The 16,493-nt window shown below is 46.0% G+C and overlaps 1 protein-coding gene across 1 annotated transcript; it reads right to left on the reverse strand.

Moving 5' to 3' along the window:
* Positions 1-3,634: 3,634 nt before the first annotated feature.
* On the reverse strand, positions 3,635-11,292 carry LOC125630014 (matrix Gla protein). Its single transcript, XM_048835401.2, has 5 exons — positions 11,176-11,292; positions 8,033-8,177; positions 7,061-7,096; positions 5,301-5,376; positions 3,635-4,015 (listed from the first exon to the last, which is right to left on the reverse strand). Exons 2-5 carry the CDS (start codon positions 8,091-8,093, stop codon positions 3,871-3,873), a joined length of 318 nt encoding a protein of 105 aa, XP_048691358.1. The 5' UTR covers positions 8,094-8,177; positions 11,176-11,292; the 3' UTR covers positions 3,635-3,870.
* Between the last annotated feature and the right edge of the window lie 5,201 nt (positions 11,293-16,493).

Genomic DNA, 16,493 nt, shown 5'->3' on the forward strand with positions numbered 1-16,493 from the left:
AGATTTGTGTTTATCATATGTAAAGTAGATGAGGGTCTATGCTTAATCTCACAGTATATCAACAAATGGGCATCTTATACCTCAGAGCCCTTGGTGGTTTTCCACTTCTATATTTGGGTATTTGCATATGAATCTGAGGAAGCCTGGAGCCTTGAATACTGAAGCAAGGTATATTTAGCAGATAGAAAAGACTTTATCTGTTTTAAGATCCCCACAGCTGCAGATATCCAAACAGCTCTGGTTGCTAATGGACTGGGGAGGTATTTACATGTTCGTGTATGGCAGCACTGGCTTCTCTTGATAAAGTCAGAAGGGCTTTGCCACCTCTTTGGTGTTGATATAAGTCACAGTGTCTTAGATGTTTGTGTTCTTCTCTTGTGAATGAGACGTGAAGCCTTGGGTGGTCTGGACATGGTGTTCAGGGATCAAGTAGTGTCTTGATTACAGATGAGGTGTGGACAGAAATGGGGACAAAGTTAAATCTGTTTGGATGAATTTAGCCGGGCATTTCCAAACACTGGTGGTTTTAAGCATAACCTTAACTTTGAATATCCTAGCTTTCTAAAAATTGGGGTTATTTATTATTTATTATTTATTTGTTTATTTATTTTCAGCTACCATGCTCTTTTAAGACATTTTCCCCAGCAGTCACCAACTTTCAATCTTAACACATTATTTTAACTTAAAATTAATATACAAGCTCCTTGTCAGACTAGATGATGGGTTTTCAGCCAAAGATACACATAGACTCCCTGACACAAGGTGTACCAAGTATATATCTACCACTGAAACAATTTCTGAGGACACACAGATAAGAGAAAGCACTTGTCATGCTGTCTTTCAGAGTAGCAGCCTTGTTAGCCTGCCTGCCCCAGCCTCTTGGTCATAGAAGAAAGGAAGGGAACCGGAAGCAGGCCGGTGGGGACCTGGGGGCAGAGTGTGGGCGGGGCCATGCAAGGCTGTTTGGGGAGGCACAGCCTTCCCCTGCCTAGTCTACCCGCCACCCATGCTCCTTCCAGCGCTGCTGTGCAGCTGCGTTGCTGCTGCCCCTCTGCCTTGAAGCCCCTGGCCAGCCGCTCCTGGGACTCTCCTGCTTGCTGTGCGGGGCCGCTGATGTCAGAGTGTCCCCCTCGCCCTGCCTCCCCCACCGATGTACCGCATCTCCGCAGAGCAGGGGAGAGGGGACAGGGCTCCGGAGCAGGACGGAGCTGCTGGCGGATGCTGTGGTCTGAATGAGCCTGCTGGTGAATGCGGCTGTGCTTAAAGAGACAGTGCACCATCTCTCATAGACTTCCCCAGCAGCCAGCGCACACACACTCTGTGTCTGTCTCTTACACACATCCCCCCCCCCCCTCTGTTTTTGACATACACACACCACTGCCTCTGACACACACATACACCCCCTCTCTGTCTGACAGACACACACTGTCTCTGACACACATACACACACACTGTCTCTCACACACAGACACACCTTGTCTCTGACACACACACACTCTGTCTCTTTCACACTCACCTCCTAACATATACTTGTGTTATTATTGTTCCTGTTACTTCTTGGTACTTCCTGCAATGCACATGTATCCTCTTTAATTTTATTCTTTCAAAGTGCTGTTATTTTAGTTTTTTGACTGGTATATGGTATACGATTTCAGACCCCAGAGCAGTGGTGGGCAATCTGCGGCCTGCGGGCTGCACGTGGCCTATCAGGGTAATCCGCTGGTGGGCCGCCAGACAGTTTTTTTACATTTTCACGGCTGCCTGAAGGTCCCAGTGGCCATGGTTCGCTGTTCCCAGCCAATGGCAGCTGTGGGCAGCCAATACATTATGCATTTCATAATTTTATTTCTCACTTATGCTTAAATTTAATTCTTTGTGTAGTGAGTTCTAAAAAGCCTAACCTGTCCTGGCTGGTGTAATTATCCCTATGGTAACATTTAAAAAATATATGAAGTGAGCTGTAGCTCACGAAAGCTCATGCTCAGATAAATTGGTTAGTCTCCAAGGTGCCACAAGTACTCCTTATATTAAATCTAGGTTTTTTATTTCTACTGGTGGCGCACATCTGCACCTTTCCTCAATATTGGTGCACATAACCAAATACATTCCATAAGGTGGATGGAAATAATTAGAGGGAATATTGCTGCTGGCCTCTAAAACAGTGGCTCTCAACCTTTCCAGACTACTGTACCCCTTTCATGAGTCTGATTTGTCTTGCATACCCCAAATTTCACCTAATTTAAAAACTACTTGCTTACAAAATAAGATATAATCATACAAAAGTATCCCAGCACACTATTACTGGAAAATTGCTTATTTTCTCATTTTTACCATATAATTATAAAATAAATCAATTGGAATATAAATATTGTACTTACAGTGTATAGTAAAGTAGAGCAGTATAAACAACTCATTCTCTGTATGAAATTTTACTTTGTACTGGCTTCGCTAGTGCTTTTTATGTAGCCTGTTGTAAAACTAGGCAAATATCTAGATGAGTTTATGTACCTCATGGAAGACCTCTGTGTACCAAGGGTATGTGTACCTCTGGTTGAGAACCACTTCCCTAAAAGGTACACAGAATACAGTATGTTTACTCCTAAGCATCTACCACAATATACCTGCACATATATGCCAAATGTGTATACTGTGCCCTGAGGTTCAGGTCTTCTTCTGTCCCCTGGGGCCTACAGATTCCAGAGGAGGCAGCAAGAGAAAGGAGGGATATATTATAGGGGTGGTATTTTGCCCTGTGAGCTCTGTTTGATTTCCCAACACAACAAGAAAGAGGAGCAGAGCAAGAAAGAACAGGGTCTGTTTCATACAATAGTTTCTCATTTTATCAGCTGAGAATATTTCTGCATTATACTTCAGAGCAAAGGGGAGATGATTAAATACAATGGAAGTGTTGGAAGTTCCATCGCTCGAGAATAAACGTTGGGCTGTAGAGTATTCTGTAGCATACAGAACAGACCTGCATCATCACAAATGGGGAAGCTGTATGGACATGGTGTCACTTAGCAGGTCTTTTCCATCATTAACTTCTCTGCCTACATTTTCACAAGTGATTAGTAACTTTGGGTCCCACTTGAAACACCTTGAAGGGGCTTGATTTTCAGAAAGTATTGAGAATCCATTCACTGAATATCAGGCCTCTTAAAGATGTCTCAACTTAGGCACCCAAAATCACTAGTCACTTGTGAAAATTTAAGCCGATTTCAGACCCCAGAGCAGTGGTGGGCAATCTGCGGCCTGCGGGCTGCATGTGGCCTATCAGGGTAATCCGCTGGTGGGCCGCCAGACAGTTTTTTTACATTTTCACGGCTGCCTGAAGGTCCCAGTGGCCATGGTTCGCTGTTCCCAGCCAATGGCAGCTGTGGGCAGCCATGCAAATGTAAACAAACTGTATGGCGGCCTGCCAGCAGATTACCTTGATGGGCTGCGAGCAGCCCACGGGCTGCAGGTTGCCCACCACTGCCCCAGAGTATAGAGGTCAGAGTCCTGATTTTGTTACAGCCTTTAAAACACATCTGACTCATAGATGTTCAAATTTACCACAGTACTGTTGTTGAGAGAAAAACTAACCCTCCCTGTAGAAGATCCCCAAAGAAAAACACAAAGCATCACAAAGAAATAGTATCAAACCAGCAGTTTATTGGGTAATAAACACCCACATCCTGGCTCCTGTCCAACCTCCTCTATAGCGGCATTGGGCTAATTAACACAAAATCTAGGAATCCTTGGTTACAGGGGAGTGAAGCAGTGGGCAGGCAGGATAACATATAGTTAACAAGCAACTTAATAGGTTTCAGAGACATCGCTCTTTCTAGGTACAGAATCCGGGCTCCAGGCACCGGGGATGGGAACTTGTTACTCAGACTTGCCCCTCCGCTGCCCAAAGTAGCGCTTATAGGCAGCGATGTAGCCATGGCGCATGGCGTAGCGCTCACAGGGATTGTAATCCTCGCAGATCTCTCGCTGGCGTTCCTGGGGGGTCTTATAGCGTTCTCTGATCCTGCATATGCAAGGAAGGGGAAGGGAAGGAGAGAGCAAGTTGTCATTTTAAACTTTGCTGTTTGTGGCCAGGTCCTCCTGACCCACCTTCCCGCACATGCCTCTACAGTTCTTTCAGCTCTCCTTGGCTCTGCCAATGCAATAACCCTGCACTGAGCCATTACCCAAGTGCCGTTCACAACAGAAGGGGCCTGTAGAGGCTCTTGTTGGTGGAGGAGCGGGCCTCACTTCCCCAGTAGCTCAAACCTGCTGCTATAAGCTCTTCAGATCTTTCATATTGCTCAGGATAGGGAAGGGGGCTGGAACATCCCACGAAGGGACCATTTAGCCCTCTCACAGGAGGTCATGTGAACTCATCACCTTCTTTTGAAGAGCAAGTTCACAGAACTAACCTAATTACAGTGAACTTTGTTTCTGTTATTCATTTGACATAACCACATGGAAATTTCATAACAAGGGCGCCTTCTCTCTGTCCAATACTGGGGCAGATACACCCACAGTCAGGGAAGCCATTCCCTTTCTGATGCCAACACAAACTGTTAGAGAAGAGTTTTGTCTTGGGAAAACGCTGGATGTACAACCTGGACCTCATTCTGATCTCTGTTCACTTTAGAGTAGCTACACTGAAATCAGTGGAGTTATTGTAGGTCGACAGCAGTGTAAGAGATCAGAGCTGCCTTTGAGTCTCTCTTACACAGAACTGTGCATTTCAGCTCTGGGTTCCTCTCTTCTTCTCTTTCAGGCCTCAGCCCCAATCCCCGTTTCTGTCTATTTTAGGGATTTGTATGGCCCCCAGCACAGCACTGTCGTATCTGAGCACCTCATAATCTGTAAACTGTTTATCCTCTCCACACTCCTGTGAGGTAGGGCAGTGCTGTTATGGGGAACTGAAGCACACAGAGGCTAATTGACTTGACACAAAGGAAGTAGATCAGGGAAATAACTTGGGTCTCCCCAAGGCCTAGATTGATGTCTAACTCTTGGACCATCCTTCCTCTCAGGATTTACACCAATGATTTCCTCCAGCACTTTCTTCAGACTGATTAGTTAATGACCTATGGGCACTGAGAAGAATTCTCATACTCAAGAACACTCCAAGTTAATCTCCCTCTATTTTCAGTCAGTTTTGGGTTCCCCAGTGGGACCCCCAGGCTGAGAGGAAAATTCTCTCTCTAAATTAGTAGCACTGGTCTTCCTCAATGGCACCAACTTAAACTTGGCTTAGGAGAGATCTTCATCTCCCCCAGCCTCCTCTATCAGTGTCCTAAGACCCTACGAAAACATACCTCTCCTGCACGATGAGGTTTCGTCTTGGCTGAGGTCTCATGAAGTCGTTGGCATATCGTCTGTTAATGAAGGGATCTGATGAGGTGAGAGAGTATTTATTTTGAATTAATGTATAGTTGAAGTGAAGATCATCAGCTACTTACAACAACCTGCTCCGCCAGTGTCCCATTCTCACCTGTCCTCCCATTCACAATGAATTCCTGGACCCCATGAACCTTCTATTTTCACTAGCCTCCTGTACTCCAAAGTCCTGTAAACTACCAGCCTCTCATTGTCATGGGCACCCCATGTTCCTCTAGCCTGACATTCTCACCAGCCTCCTATTCTTCATGACTTCATGTTCTCTACCAACCTGCTACTCTTACTCCATAACTTAATGATGGAAAGAGTCCACTGGGTCACTCTGTTCATCCAGCCTCAGCTGCTTGTTTCTTAGAGTCCATTCTCCAGATCAATTTTAAATAACCAGTCAATGGGGCTTCCCTCATATCTCTAGGAAGATTATTCCACACTCTAATAGATCACATAACTTGATCTTTTTCCTTAATATTCAGCCTATATTGTCCATTATCTAGTATCATCTCTTTGAACTGCACTGAACAGGTTCTTCTCATATCCCTTTATGGGGTTTACATTTGTCAAATACTTATCCAAGATTATCCTATTTTCTTGGGCTGTCATTTGGCCAAGGTACACAGATCTAGTTCTGTTACTCTTTCTTCATCACCCAGTGTCTCTAGCATGTTAAACATTCTGTTGTTTTTCTATATATTCCCTCCCACTCATTGAAATATTTCTGGTATATAGATTAACTGCATGTCCCAAGGACTCTCCAGTGCCACGTAAACAAACCCTATCACTGACCTGCAGCCCAGGTCAATGCCTCTATAGATACAGCCCAAAGTCATAGTGGCTCTCTCTCTTTTTTTTTTTTTGCTACCATTTCATATTACAGGATTATGCCCAGTTTTCGGATCACTATGAACCTAAAATCTCCTTTGTAATTTACTGCTTTCCACGTGTCCCTCTGCCACTGAAGATCTATACTTTGAATTATTTTTTCCCAAAATGTATCAACTTGCATTTGTCCAGGTTAAATCCTTTATAAAAATAAAAATTCTACCCATCTACATTCTGAACTTGCTTAGGTTGCTCTATATTATTGCTCCTTCCCCAAATTTATCATCCTCTTCAAATTGAATCAACATGCTGTTTACTCCTTTTTCCTGATGAGTACTTGCTCCATGCTCTCATGCCTGCCAATCTTAGCTGCTCCCTGTAGTGAAGAGGGGAAGGCAGTGGGGCGGGGGTGAGTACCCTTACAGCATCTAATTAATGGTTTAATACCAGATGTGGCGTTGATCTCTGCGCACCTCTTAGGCAGCTCTTCCCAACCTCAGTACATTGCTGTTTAGCAATAGCATTTTCTAAGACCCTTTTCATGGAATATGTCAGTGATCAGAGCTAATTCCAGTTAGTTTTCAGGTAAGATTTTGTAAGACATTGTGTCAAATGCTTTTCTGGATTCAACATGTATTTTATCTTTTTTGTTTCCCCTTCCACTCATCCTGAAATTCTGTCACCAAAGGAATCCAATTTGTCTAGAGTGGTTTATTCTCCCCTTTCTAATTTCCACCAATTTCCCACTCTCGTGCCTGCCAGTCTCAGCTGAACCCGTAGCAGAGTGGTGAAGACAGTGGTGTATGGGTGTCCCTTAGTTCCCTTCTAATTTAAACAAAGTAGTAAAATTGTCTCTTACTGACAAACTCGTGGGATTCCATACTCTCGTAGGACTCTGGAGAAAGAAGAGAAAAACATTCAGTGAGGCACTGTAGTTCTGGAACACAGAATTTTTCACTCACTATTAATAAACCGAAGGGCAGACAGACTGAGAAGTCTCATTAACTGATTAAAAGGAAAAGCAAGGAAAGGAATAGTGCAACCTAGTGGTCAGAACAGAGGACTGAACCACTAGGTTCTATCCATGGCTGTGCCACTGATTTACTATGTTATCCTTGGGAGCGTCACTGACCCTCTGTTCCTTTATGTATCCCTCTGTATAACAGGTAGGACACCTATTTACTTCACAGTGGGGGCAGGCTGTTTAATTAATGAATTCACATTTGTAAAGCCCTTTGAGATCTTTAGATGGAAAATGCTATAGAAGTACAAATCACCACCAAATATGCATATTTCAGTGCAAGGTCAGATCGGTCCATTAATATGCAAGTGTATGCATTCTAGAGAAAATGGGAGACATTCAAAAGGAGAAAGGGAAGGTGGGAGGAAAAAATCTCGCTAGCCATTAACAAAGGAAAGGCAGGCAGTTGAGGATGCAACAGCATGCATCCCCTCCAGTGCATCCACAAGTTGTGTTGACAAAGGAAGGACTAATTTAGGTTTCTTCCATCTCCTCTGTCTATGATCCACACAGATTGGGATTGTCGGGGATGTAGGGATAGTTTGCAGTGGTGACAGAATAGTCTGTGGTAAAGAGGAAGGGTCTGAAGTGCAGGCGGCTCTAGACTGGAGGCAAAAGTATCTAGGTGATTGAGCTCTGGAGTAGAGGCAGAGTGGTCTGACACTGTGGTAGAGGGAGTTCTGGGGTGGAGGATGGGCAAGAGGGCAGCAATAGGGGAGATAAACATCAAAGCAAAACATCTGAACAGACCAAGAGGTGTCTATGGCTGGCTGACACTCCAAACAAGCTCCAATAAAAGGGGTCACCTACCATAGCAGAAAGCTGCCACCATCAAAACAGCCAGGAGTGTGAGGACGATGAGGGTCCGCATTGTGTGGGAGTCACTCTCTCTTGCACTCTCTCGCTCTCTGTCTTACTCTCTTTCCACTGAGGGCAGCGGGAAATTCTGGACAGACTGCAAAGTTAGCAGTGGAGTGTTTATTATGAAAGCAGCAGCTGGGAGGGGAGGAATCAGATGAAGGAGCCTGGGGAAGGTCGAGCCTGGCTAGCACTCGCCTTCTGTGGGACTGTTACAAAACACCCTCTATAAACAGGTCTAATCAGGTTTTGGTGGTGGGATAGGCACGCTCCCTTCCCTGCCCTTGCTGCAGGGGGAGGGTGCAAGAGTTCAAAGGGAGGTGAGCTGTTAACACTGCATGTTCAGAAATGTTGAACTATATGGGTGTAATTCCAGACCCTGAGGAGGACCACACATGTTTTCCTCCCTAATTCCTCCTCTGATCTCCCCTTCTTGCCATCACCACGCTTGATCCAGACACACAGAGCCCGCATTGTCTGTCGCTCCACGGCTGGAAGGAATGGGACCAAGCCCCTGCTTTCTGGAGAGATGGAGAAATTTGATCTCAAACGTTCCACCCTTGGCTTCCCCTCAGACTGGTCCCTAATGTACCCCAGTTCTGCTCTGGTTGAACTCAATCCACCAGGGGAAAGAGAGAAGTTCAATCCTGTTGTTTCCCCCATACACACCCTACTGTGCCCTTCGTGGTACTCAAACCCTGACGGGATCCCCACCCTCTGCTGGGATTATTGTTAGTTCACATGTATATAGCAGTAGTCCCTAGAAACCTGTCTCTACATTTATTCTCTGGGGTCCACACAAACACTGCTCCCTAAGTAGAATGGGGCCACCTCTTCTTTGGGTGAAGGATGGATCCTTCGCTCTGAGCTTCTGACTCTTGGACCGTGATTTGATGCTAACACTCTTCCCTGCCATACAGGGGACCCAGGTTCAAATCAAATCCATTGCTCTGCAGGAGCCAGAAGTACTGCACAGTCTGCTTCAGCAAACATACTCTGACTTGCTATGTGGGAAGCTCTAGTCCAGTTTCCAGTACCAGGCTAGCTGGCCCTGGGGGAAATCATAGAATCATAGAATATCAGGGTTGGAAGGGACCTCAGGAAGTCATCTAGTCCAACCCCCTGCTCAAAGCAGGACCAATCCCCAATTTTTTCCCCAGATCCCTAAATGGCCCTCTCAAGGATTGGGCTCATAACCCTGGGTTTAGCAGACCAATGCTCAAACCACTGAGCTATCCCTCCCCACTGTCATCTGTAGTCTCATGGCTGCCAACTCAAAGAGAAGAGAGATGGGATCAGTGGTTTCACTTAAACCACATGTGAAGCCACAGCCAGAGCAGCATGTGTGAGGACAAGACACACTGGGCAATGGCTTCATCTGAGCTGGGCAGTGGTAAGAGGCCATTCCAGCCAAATGGAGCTCACTGAGGAGCTGTGATGTAGCTCCCTTTGCCCCAGGCCAGCCTGTGGGATTGCAAGCAGTTTTCCAGGAGTCTGGAGCTGTCACACAGCCTGGGCAGTGGGCACAAATCCAGCTCAGTTCATTCCCTGAGGCCAGTGAGACAGCTGCAGTTGTCACTGTTACTCCTTGCGATTATGGTTACACGTGTACAATCCTCTCCTGGAGAATTCACACTCTGCATGTGCCTCCATGGAACAGGGACCCTATAATGCACCAGTATTTTGCCAGGAACCAAATGATTCCCTACTGAGCTGAACCTTGGACCTGTGACAGGACCAGATTACTCTGGGCTTTGCCAATCACTCTACCAATGCCAAGAAACAGTTAACTCCAAACTCACAGCTCTTGTCCAGATCCTCTGATCCTCGGGGGCGAGAAAAAGTCCTGAAAACAGTAGAGCCTGTAACCAGGGGCCCCCAGTGAGAATAAGGTGCTTTTCTTCCTCCTTTTGCCTATCACAGGAGAGGATGACCACATACCACGCCTTCCCCCTTTCTACCACCAGCCCCATTCCAGCTCACACCCATGCACTGATTCCTCATACACAGTCCTCAGCATGGGATGATGAGGAGCCCCCAGTTACTCTGTGGTAAAGAGCATAAATAGGATCTGATATGCCCTGCTCCCGTTCCCCTCTGATCCCTTTTCCCCAGCTCCCTTTCCTCTCCCTGCATACCAGCACCTCCTGGATTTGAGAGCAGGGTCTGCTCTTTTTAAGGGAGCCTATGAGCCTGGGTAAGGATTTGTTGCATTCCATGCGGTTCAGGGATTTTTACAGAGTGTGGATTTTATGGGCTTAAATCATGGCCACTCTAGCAGCCTGTGGGAAGGCTGAAGTGAGAGGGATAAGGAGTGAGCTTGGAGAGACGACGACTGGCACATAGAGAGGGAGATGCTGGAAGGACATGCAGAGAAAGGTGCTGGTGATGGGGTTGCACATGGATAAATGCCATTACCAACCCCTCTCCATGTACCTGTCCTGTCCTTCAGTGCTGAGTCCTCAGGGTCACTGCCCCAGCCTCTGCTTTCTTCCCAAGACATTCAGCGCTCCCAGAATGCCTGTGGCATCACACACACCGCCACCACAGAAGTGCGGGCATGTCATAAATGGGCATTAGCTCAAACACTTCGCTTTTATCCACAAACAGACCTTATTGGAAGGCAAATTAACCACCCTTCTGCGCTGTCCTAGGGTGAGCTCCTGTGCTGTTGCTGTGAGAACTGCATTCACTTGCAGAGGCTCATCCCCTGGCTGCCCACCTTACACACACGCATCCCTCCCCAGGGGCTACACCCCATTACCGCACCAGGTGAAGCCACAAATGCTCACGCCCCATGGTAGAACACACCAAGCCCAACACCTGACTCCCAGCCTTTGCCATCTAACAGCATCCTGTGGTGTGCAGTAGTCACAGAACAGAAGCTAATATTAACTGCCTGCAAACTTTGTGGAAATTTCTGCAGTCCCTTGGTAAGGGGTAGCGCTGCAAAGGCTGCCCTGGGGCCCTTGTCATGGTGGATGAGATAATAATAGTACATTCCATAGTGTCTCTCTAACATTTTCCTGTTGCAAAGCACTGCACAGACATTAATAACTAACTAACTAACTACAGGGAGGTCTCTGCATACTCACTCTGGACTTGCTTCCTCTTCAGTTTGCAGCTCTTGTCTAAGGGGGAGTTCTCCTAGTGTCCTGTAGCATTAACTGGAGAAGAGGGAACCTTTTTATTTATTATCAGTGATCAGTGACTCCTCCTCTCCTCTGTCTCCCCCGCTGGATCCACCCTCCACCCCCAGGCTCCCACCTTCTCTGCCAAAAACACCTTCTGCCCTCACTCAGGAAACCAGAAACCTCAGGAAATTGAGCCAGGAGAGCGTAGGGGAGCCAGAGCAGATGCCAGTGGCTAATGGGGTCGAGGCTGTGTCTAGAGCAAGCTATCTGGGTCCAAACCATTAACCAGCAGTGGGCAGAGGCTCCCTAAATGGAGGTCTAGTCTCTTTCCTTGATGACTGAATTTACCTCCTCCTCACTAACTCTTCCAATAATCATGCACTGAGTCAGAACTACTCTCAGAAGAGCTGGTCAACAGGAACACCTGCAATGCACTGTGGGATAAGGTCAGAGGCTCCCCACTCCCCCATCCCATCCCCTCACACCTCCCTCACTATTGGATGGAGTCCCTTCTTCGTGGCACAGTAACGTAGGAGAGAAAAGCTCAGGTGATTTGAGCTCTCTGCCTTGGAGGGGCCTCCAACAATGATTTTCTTTTTCCTCCATTAACAAATAGATGCCTCAGATGAAGTGAGAAGTACCACACTGACAGAGTGAGCTCAGAGAAGTTGGAATGGTGTGGGAGTTTGTCAGGGTGGCAGCTTCTAAATGAGCTGTTAGTAAAGAAAATCTATTACACGCACTAAGCAAACAACTAAAAACCTTAGCTTCCCATTTACAAAAAAAAAATCAAACTTAGTCCAGTTTAGTCACAGAATAAAAACTGCAGGGTAACTACTGACTTGGAGGACCAGCAATAGATTAATCTATATGGGGGCTCCCCGGTTTATTGTAGAACGTATGACTACTTGCTGGCTAGCCAAGTTGCATGACCCACTGCTCAGTGTGTGTTCCACATCTCCCCTGCCCAGTACACAGAGGAGGTGAGACTGTTACAGCCCCCTGTTACAAAGACTGGCTCGTTAGCTCATGATGCAGCGAGCGACTTATGCTTTTAGCTTGGGAGGCCTCCAGTGTGTTGGCCAAGAGAACAGCTGCCACGCGTGTTCCTGGTGCATGCACCTTCATGGTCCTCACAGCCCAGGTACAGCATCTTGAGGCCAGAATTTCCAAGCTGAAGAACAAGGGAATGATGCAGTTATTCACCGAGACAGCTTGGGGCTGGAGCAAAGACCCAGGATCTGGCCCACTTATTCTTCTAGGGCCATTCCTTGCATAATAGGGCTGAGCGATGTGCTCACCTACCCCCATCCCAGTGCACTGGCCCCATTCCACAGGCCAGCACAGAGGGAAGGAGGGCATCGCTTCACCTGCTCCCTGGGGTGGGGATTGAGGGGCAGAGCCTCACCTTCTCCAATGCCATTTATCAGCTAGCAATTTTCTGCATTACTCTGAGGCTTTAGAACAGGGCACAGTTCACAGACTTCACTTTTTGTGCTTGTGGATGGTGGAGGACTTCCTCCTGTCCTCAGACAAGAGAAGCACATCCATAGTCATCCTGCTGGATGCCTCTTTGGGGCATAGATCTTGAAACACGCCTGTTCCAACTCCAAGAGGCTGTGAAGGCAAAATGAAACATCCTGAGATGGCTCAAATCTTCCTCTTTGATCAAACCTAATGGATGGTTATGGGCAACTGTTTCTCCCGGTGCAGAGTCTCCTGCCATGTTCAGTCCACTCCCCATGTTAGTCAATATCAAAAGAAAACAAGAGGGACAGCTAGTGAGATAACTGAAGTACCTGGACAACTTCCAGCTCAGCATCTCCTCTACATGAAACATAAACAGCACCATCTCCCTTGAAGTCAAACTGAAATCAGCACCTGGGTGAAGACCAACTGGCTAAAGCTGAAACCAGGGTAAGACCAAGTGATGCTGGTAGGATGTGGAAAGTGCTTTGAGGAACTGCCTTCAGTTCATTAAGTTGTTCTGCAACCATGGGATTTGTTTGGACTACACTCTGCTGTTGAATGCCCAAATAGCATGTGATTCGTACCAAACACAGCAGCCCTCTTGTTTAGTAACACAGGTCCTCAGGAACATATCACCCCATTGTTTCGTTCCCTGCACTATCTCTCTATTGAATACAGAGTCCAGCTTATGCTTTCTATCCTAATATTAAAAGCTCTCCATGAGATTGGCCCTAGCTACCTGATAGATCAACTCTCTGTCTATGACCATGACTTCCCACAACAGCTTCACTAAATTGAAACAATAAAGCTGTTACCAATTGGGGGGGGGGGGGCAAGTCGTGAGCCGAGGAGACAGACCTTTCACAGGAGCTGGACCTAGGTTGGGGAGCTCACTACATACAGTGATATGAATGCCCATGGGCCTCACCATATTCAGAACTAAGTGCAAACTTGGTGCCACCGGACTCCTTGTTGTTTTTGTGGATACAGACTAACATGGCTACCCCCTGATACTTGACTCTCTGTACTTGGCTTTCCCTCAATGAGCTCTTCCACACACACACATAGGCAAACTTATCAAGCTATTTCTCCTACAGCCTGGAAGGAAGGAAGGAAGGAAGGAAGGAAGGAAGGAAGGAAGGAAGGAAGGAAGAGAAGATTGCGAATGATATTTTTGTTTTACTATTTGGCTGGGGCTCACACACTATGGCATAGGCATCCATATGAGTAACTAGGCTGAACTTGTACATCAAGCAACACATAAAAATTAGGTTAAAAAAAAGCCAAAATCAAGACTCTCACTGTAAAAACACAGGATGCCGCTGAGCTGAGCTCCTGTGGGATGGCAAAACAGAGTTCTTCCCTCCTCTGCACTTTCCTTCCCACCTCCTGCCACTCAAGTTGCGCAATGTCATGATCTGACTCATTCTCTGGAGCCAGATGAGTTTTATCCAGCCTAGTTTCCTGTCCAGACTTGCAGAGAGATAAGAAAGTGACTGTGACCTCACTCTGTTCAAAGCCAGCATCTCTTATTCATCTGCTGGATAAAGAGAATCATATTGGTACTTTTGGACCAAAGACCCTAGATAGGTTTTTAGATCCAAAATCTGCAGTTGTTTTGAGATGCACAATTGGATTGAATCTATTATTATAAAAAAACACCCTATTTTGTCCAACTGGAATGGAAATACCAGTGGCCTACCATCTCGGTACACGCTATACATGCTTTTTACCCTCAAGGTCTGAGGTGCAGGACCAACACAGTCTATGCTACCTCTGAAAAGCCCTCACCCTAGATTTCCTCTTTCATAAGGAAATGAGATTTGCTGTCCCAGATCAGACCAAGTCTGTTTTTTTGTCTCTGTTTAGTCCAGTGCCTTGGGGAAGCTGTGGGTGAGGAGGGGAGGCATAATATACCCAGCCTATTGTGCAGTGCTGTGCGGGGAGTAGGAAAAAAATCCCTTTAACCAGAAGCATGAGATTGGATCACTCTTATCTTCATATGCATAACTATACATAGTATTAATGCCCATAACATTAAGTTCCAGCAAAAGTATTTGACCTGATGACTTTCGGTGATAGTGAATTCCACAGGCTAACTACATGCTCTTTGAAGAAGTATTCTTATTTTTATTATTATTATTTGTAGTAAATTTACCAGCTGTTAATTTTTATCAAGAGATTCCTTTTCTCGTAAAATGGGAGAGGATGCAAAAAAGATGAGGGTCTGATCAGTTTTCCCTATACTCCTATGTACTATTTCTCCCTTCTGCCATGGTCCTGATTTTGTTTGAATGGGAAACAGAAAGGCTACCAATGGTTTAATTTTACTCCAAGCCCCTGGTGTATAATAATCCTCATCTCAAAACTATCTCACACAGTTCTGCAGAGTTTGTAGTTGCTCACGTAGTAGAGAAAAAAATTAATCTTGGAGACCAAGCTTTGTCCAGCTTTAGCTTGGAGTCCATTGGTAGTAACACAGGAACATGGAAAGAAAACCCATGAGAGAATAAACATGGAAAGTAAAGGAATGGATGCTGCTCTGTGTGCAGGTTTCAGAGTAGTACCCGTGTTAGTCTGTATCTGCAAAAAGAAAAGGAGTACTTGTGGCACCTTAGAGACTAACACATTTATTTGAGCAAAAGCTTTCGTGAGCTACAGCTCACTTCATTGGATGCATACAGTGGAAAATACAGTGGGGAGATTTATATACACAGAGAACATGAAACAATGGGTGTTACCATACACACTGTAACAAGATCAGAGTAGCAGCCGTGTTAGTCTGTATTCGCAAAAAAAAAAGGAGTACTTGTGGCACCTTAGAGACTAACCAATTTATTTGAGCATAAGCTTTCATGAGCTACAGCTCACTTCATCGGATGCATAAAGTGGAAAATGCAGTGAGGATGTTTTATACACACAGACCATGAAAAAAGGGTGTTTATCACTTCAAAAGGTTTTCTCTCCCCCACCCCACTCTCCTGCTGGTAATAGCTTATCTAAAGTGATCACTCTCCTTACAGTGTGTATGATAATCAAGGTGGGCCATTTCCAGCACAAATCCAGGGTTTAACAAGAACATCTGAGGAACAGTGGGGGGGGGGGTAGGAAAAAACAAGGGGAAATAGGTTACCTTGCATAATGACTTAACCACTCCCAGTCTCTATTCAAGCCTAAGTTAATTGTATCCAATTTGCAAATGAATTCCAATTCAGCAGTCTCTCGCTGGAGTCTGGTTTTGAAGTTTTCTGTTGTAATATCGCAACTTTCATGTCTGTAATCGCGTGACCAGAGAGATTGAAGTGTTCTCCGACTGGTTGATGAATGTTATAAATCTTGACATCTGATTTGTGTCCATTTATTCTTTTACGTAGAGACTGTCCAGTTTGACCAATGTACATGGCAGAGGGGCATTGCTGGCACGTGATGGCATATATCACATTGGTAGATGTGCAGGTGAACGAGCCTCTGATAGTGTGGCTGATGTGATTAGGCCCTGTAATGGTGTCCCCTGAATAGATATGTGGGCACAGTTGGCAACGGGCTTTGTTGCAAGGATAGGTTCCTGGGTTAGTGGTTCTGTTGTGTGGCATGTAGCTGCTGGTGAGTATTTGCTTCAGGTTGGGGGGCTGTCTGTAGGCAAGGACTGGCCTGTCTCCCAAGATTTGTGAGAGTGTTGGGTCGTCCTTCAGGATAGGTTGTAGATCCTTGATAATGCGTTGGAGAGGTTTTAGTTGGGGGCTGAAGGTGACGGCTAGTGGCGTTCTGTTATTTTCTTTGTTAGGCCTGTCCAAGGCTGACAAAGGAGA

Source organism: Caretta caretta, chromosome 1, assembly GCF_965140235.1.
Source record: "Caretta caretta isolate rCarCar2 chromosome 1, rCarCar1.hap1, whole genome shotgun sequence".
Classification (NCBI taxonomy): domain Eukaryota; kingdom Metazoa; phylum Chordata; order Testudines; family Cheloniidae; genus Caretta; species Caretta caretta.

What these genes read in the sequence shown, in the direction of transcription:
- LOC125630014 (XM_048835401.2), bottom strand. Translation starts at nt 8,093, where the DNA reads ATGCGGACCCTCATCGTCCTCACACTCCTGGCTGTTTTGATGGTGGCA. An exon ending in GGTGGCAGCTTTCTGCTATG is followed by an intron (nt 7,097 to 8,032) that starts GTAGGTGACCCC and finishes TTCTTTCTCCAG; the next exon opens with AGTCCTACGAGAGTATGGAA. An exon ending in GGAATCCCACGAGTTTGTCA is followed by an intron (nt 5,377 to 7,060) that starts GTAAGAGACAAT and finishes TCACCTCATCAG; the next exon opens with ATCCCTTCATTAACAGACGA.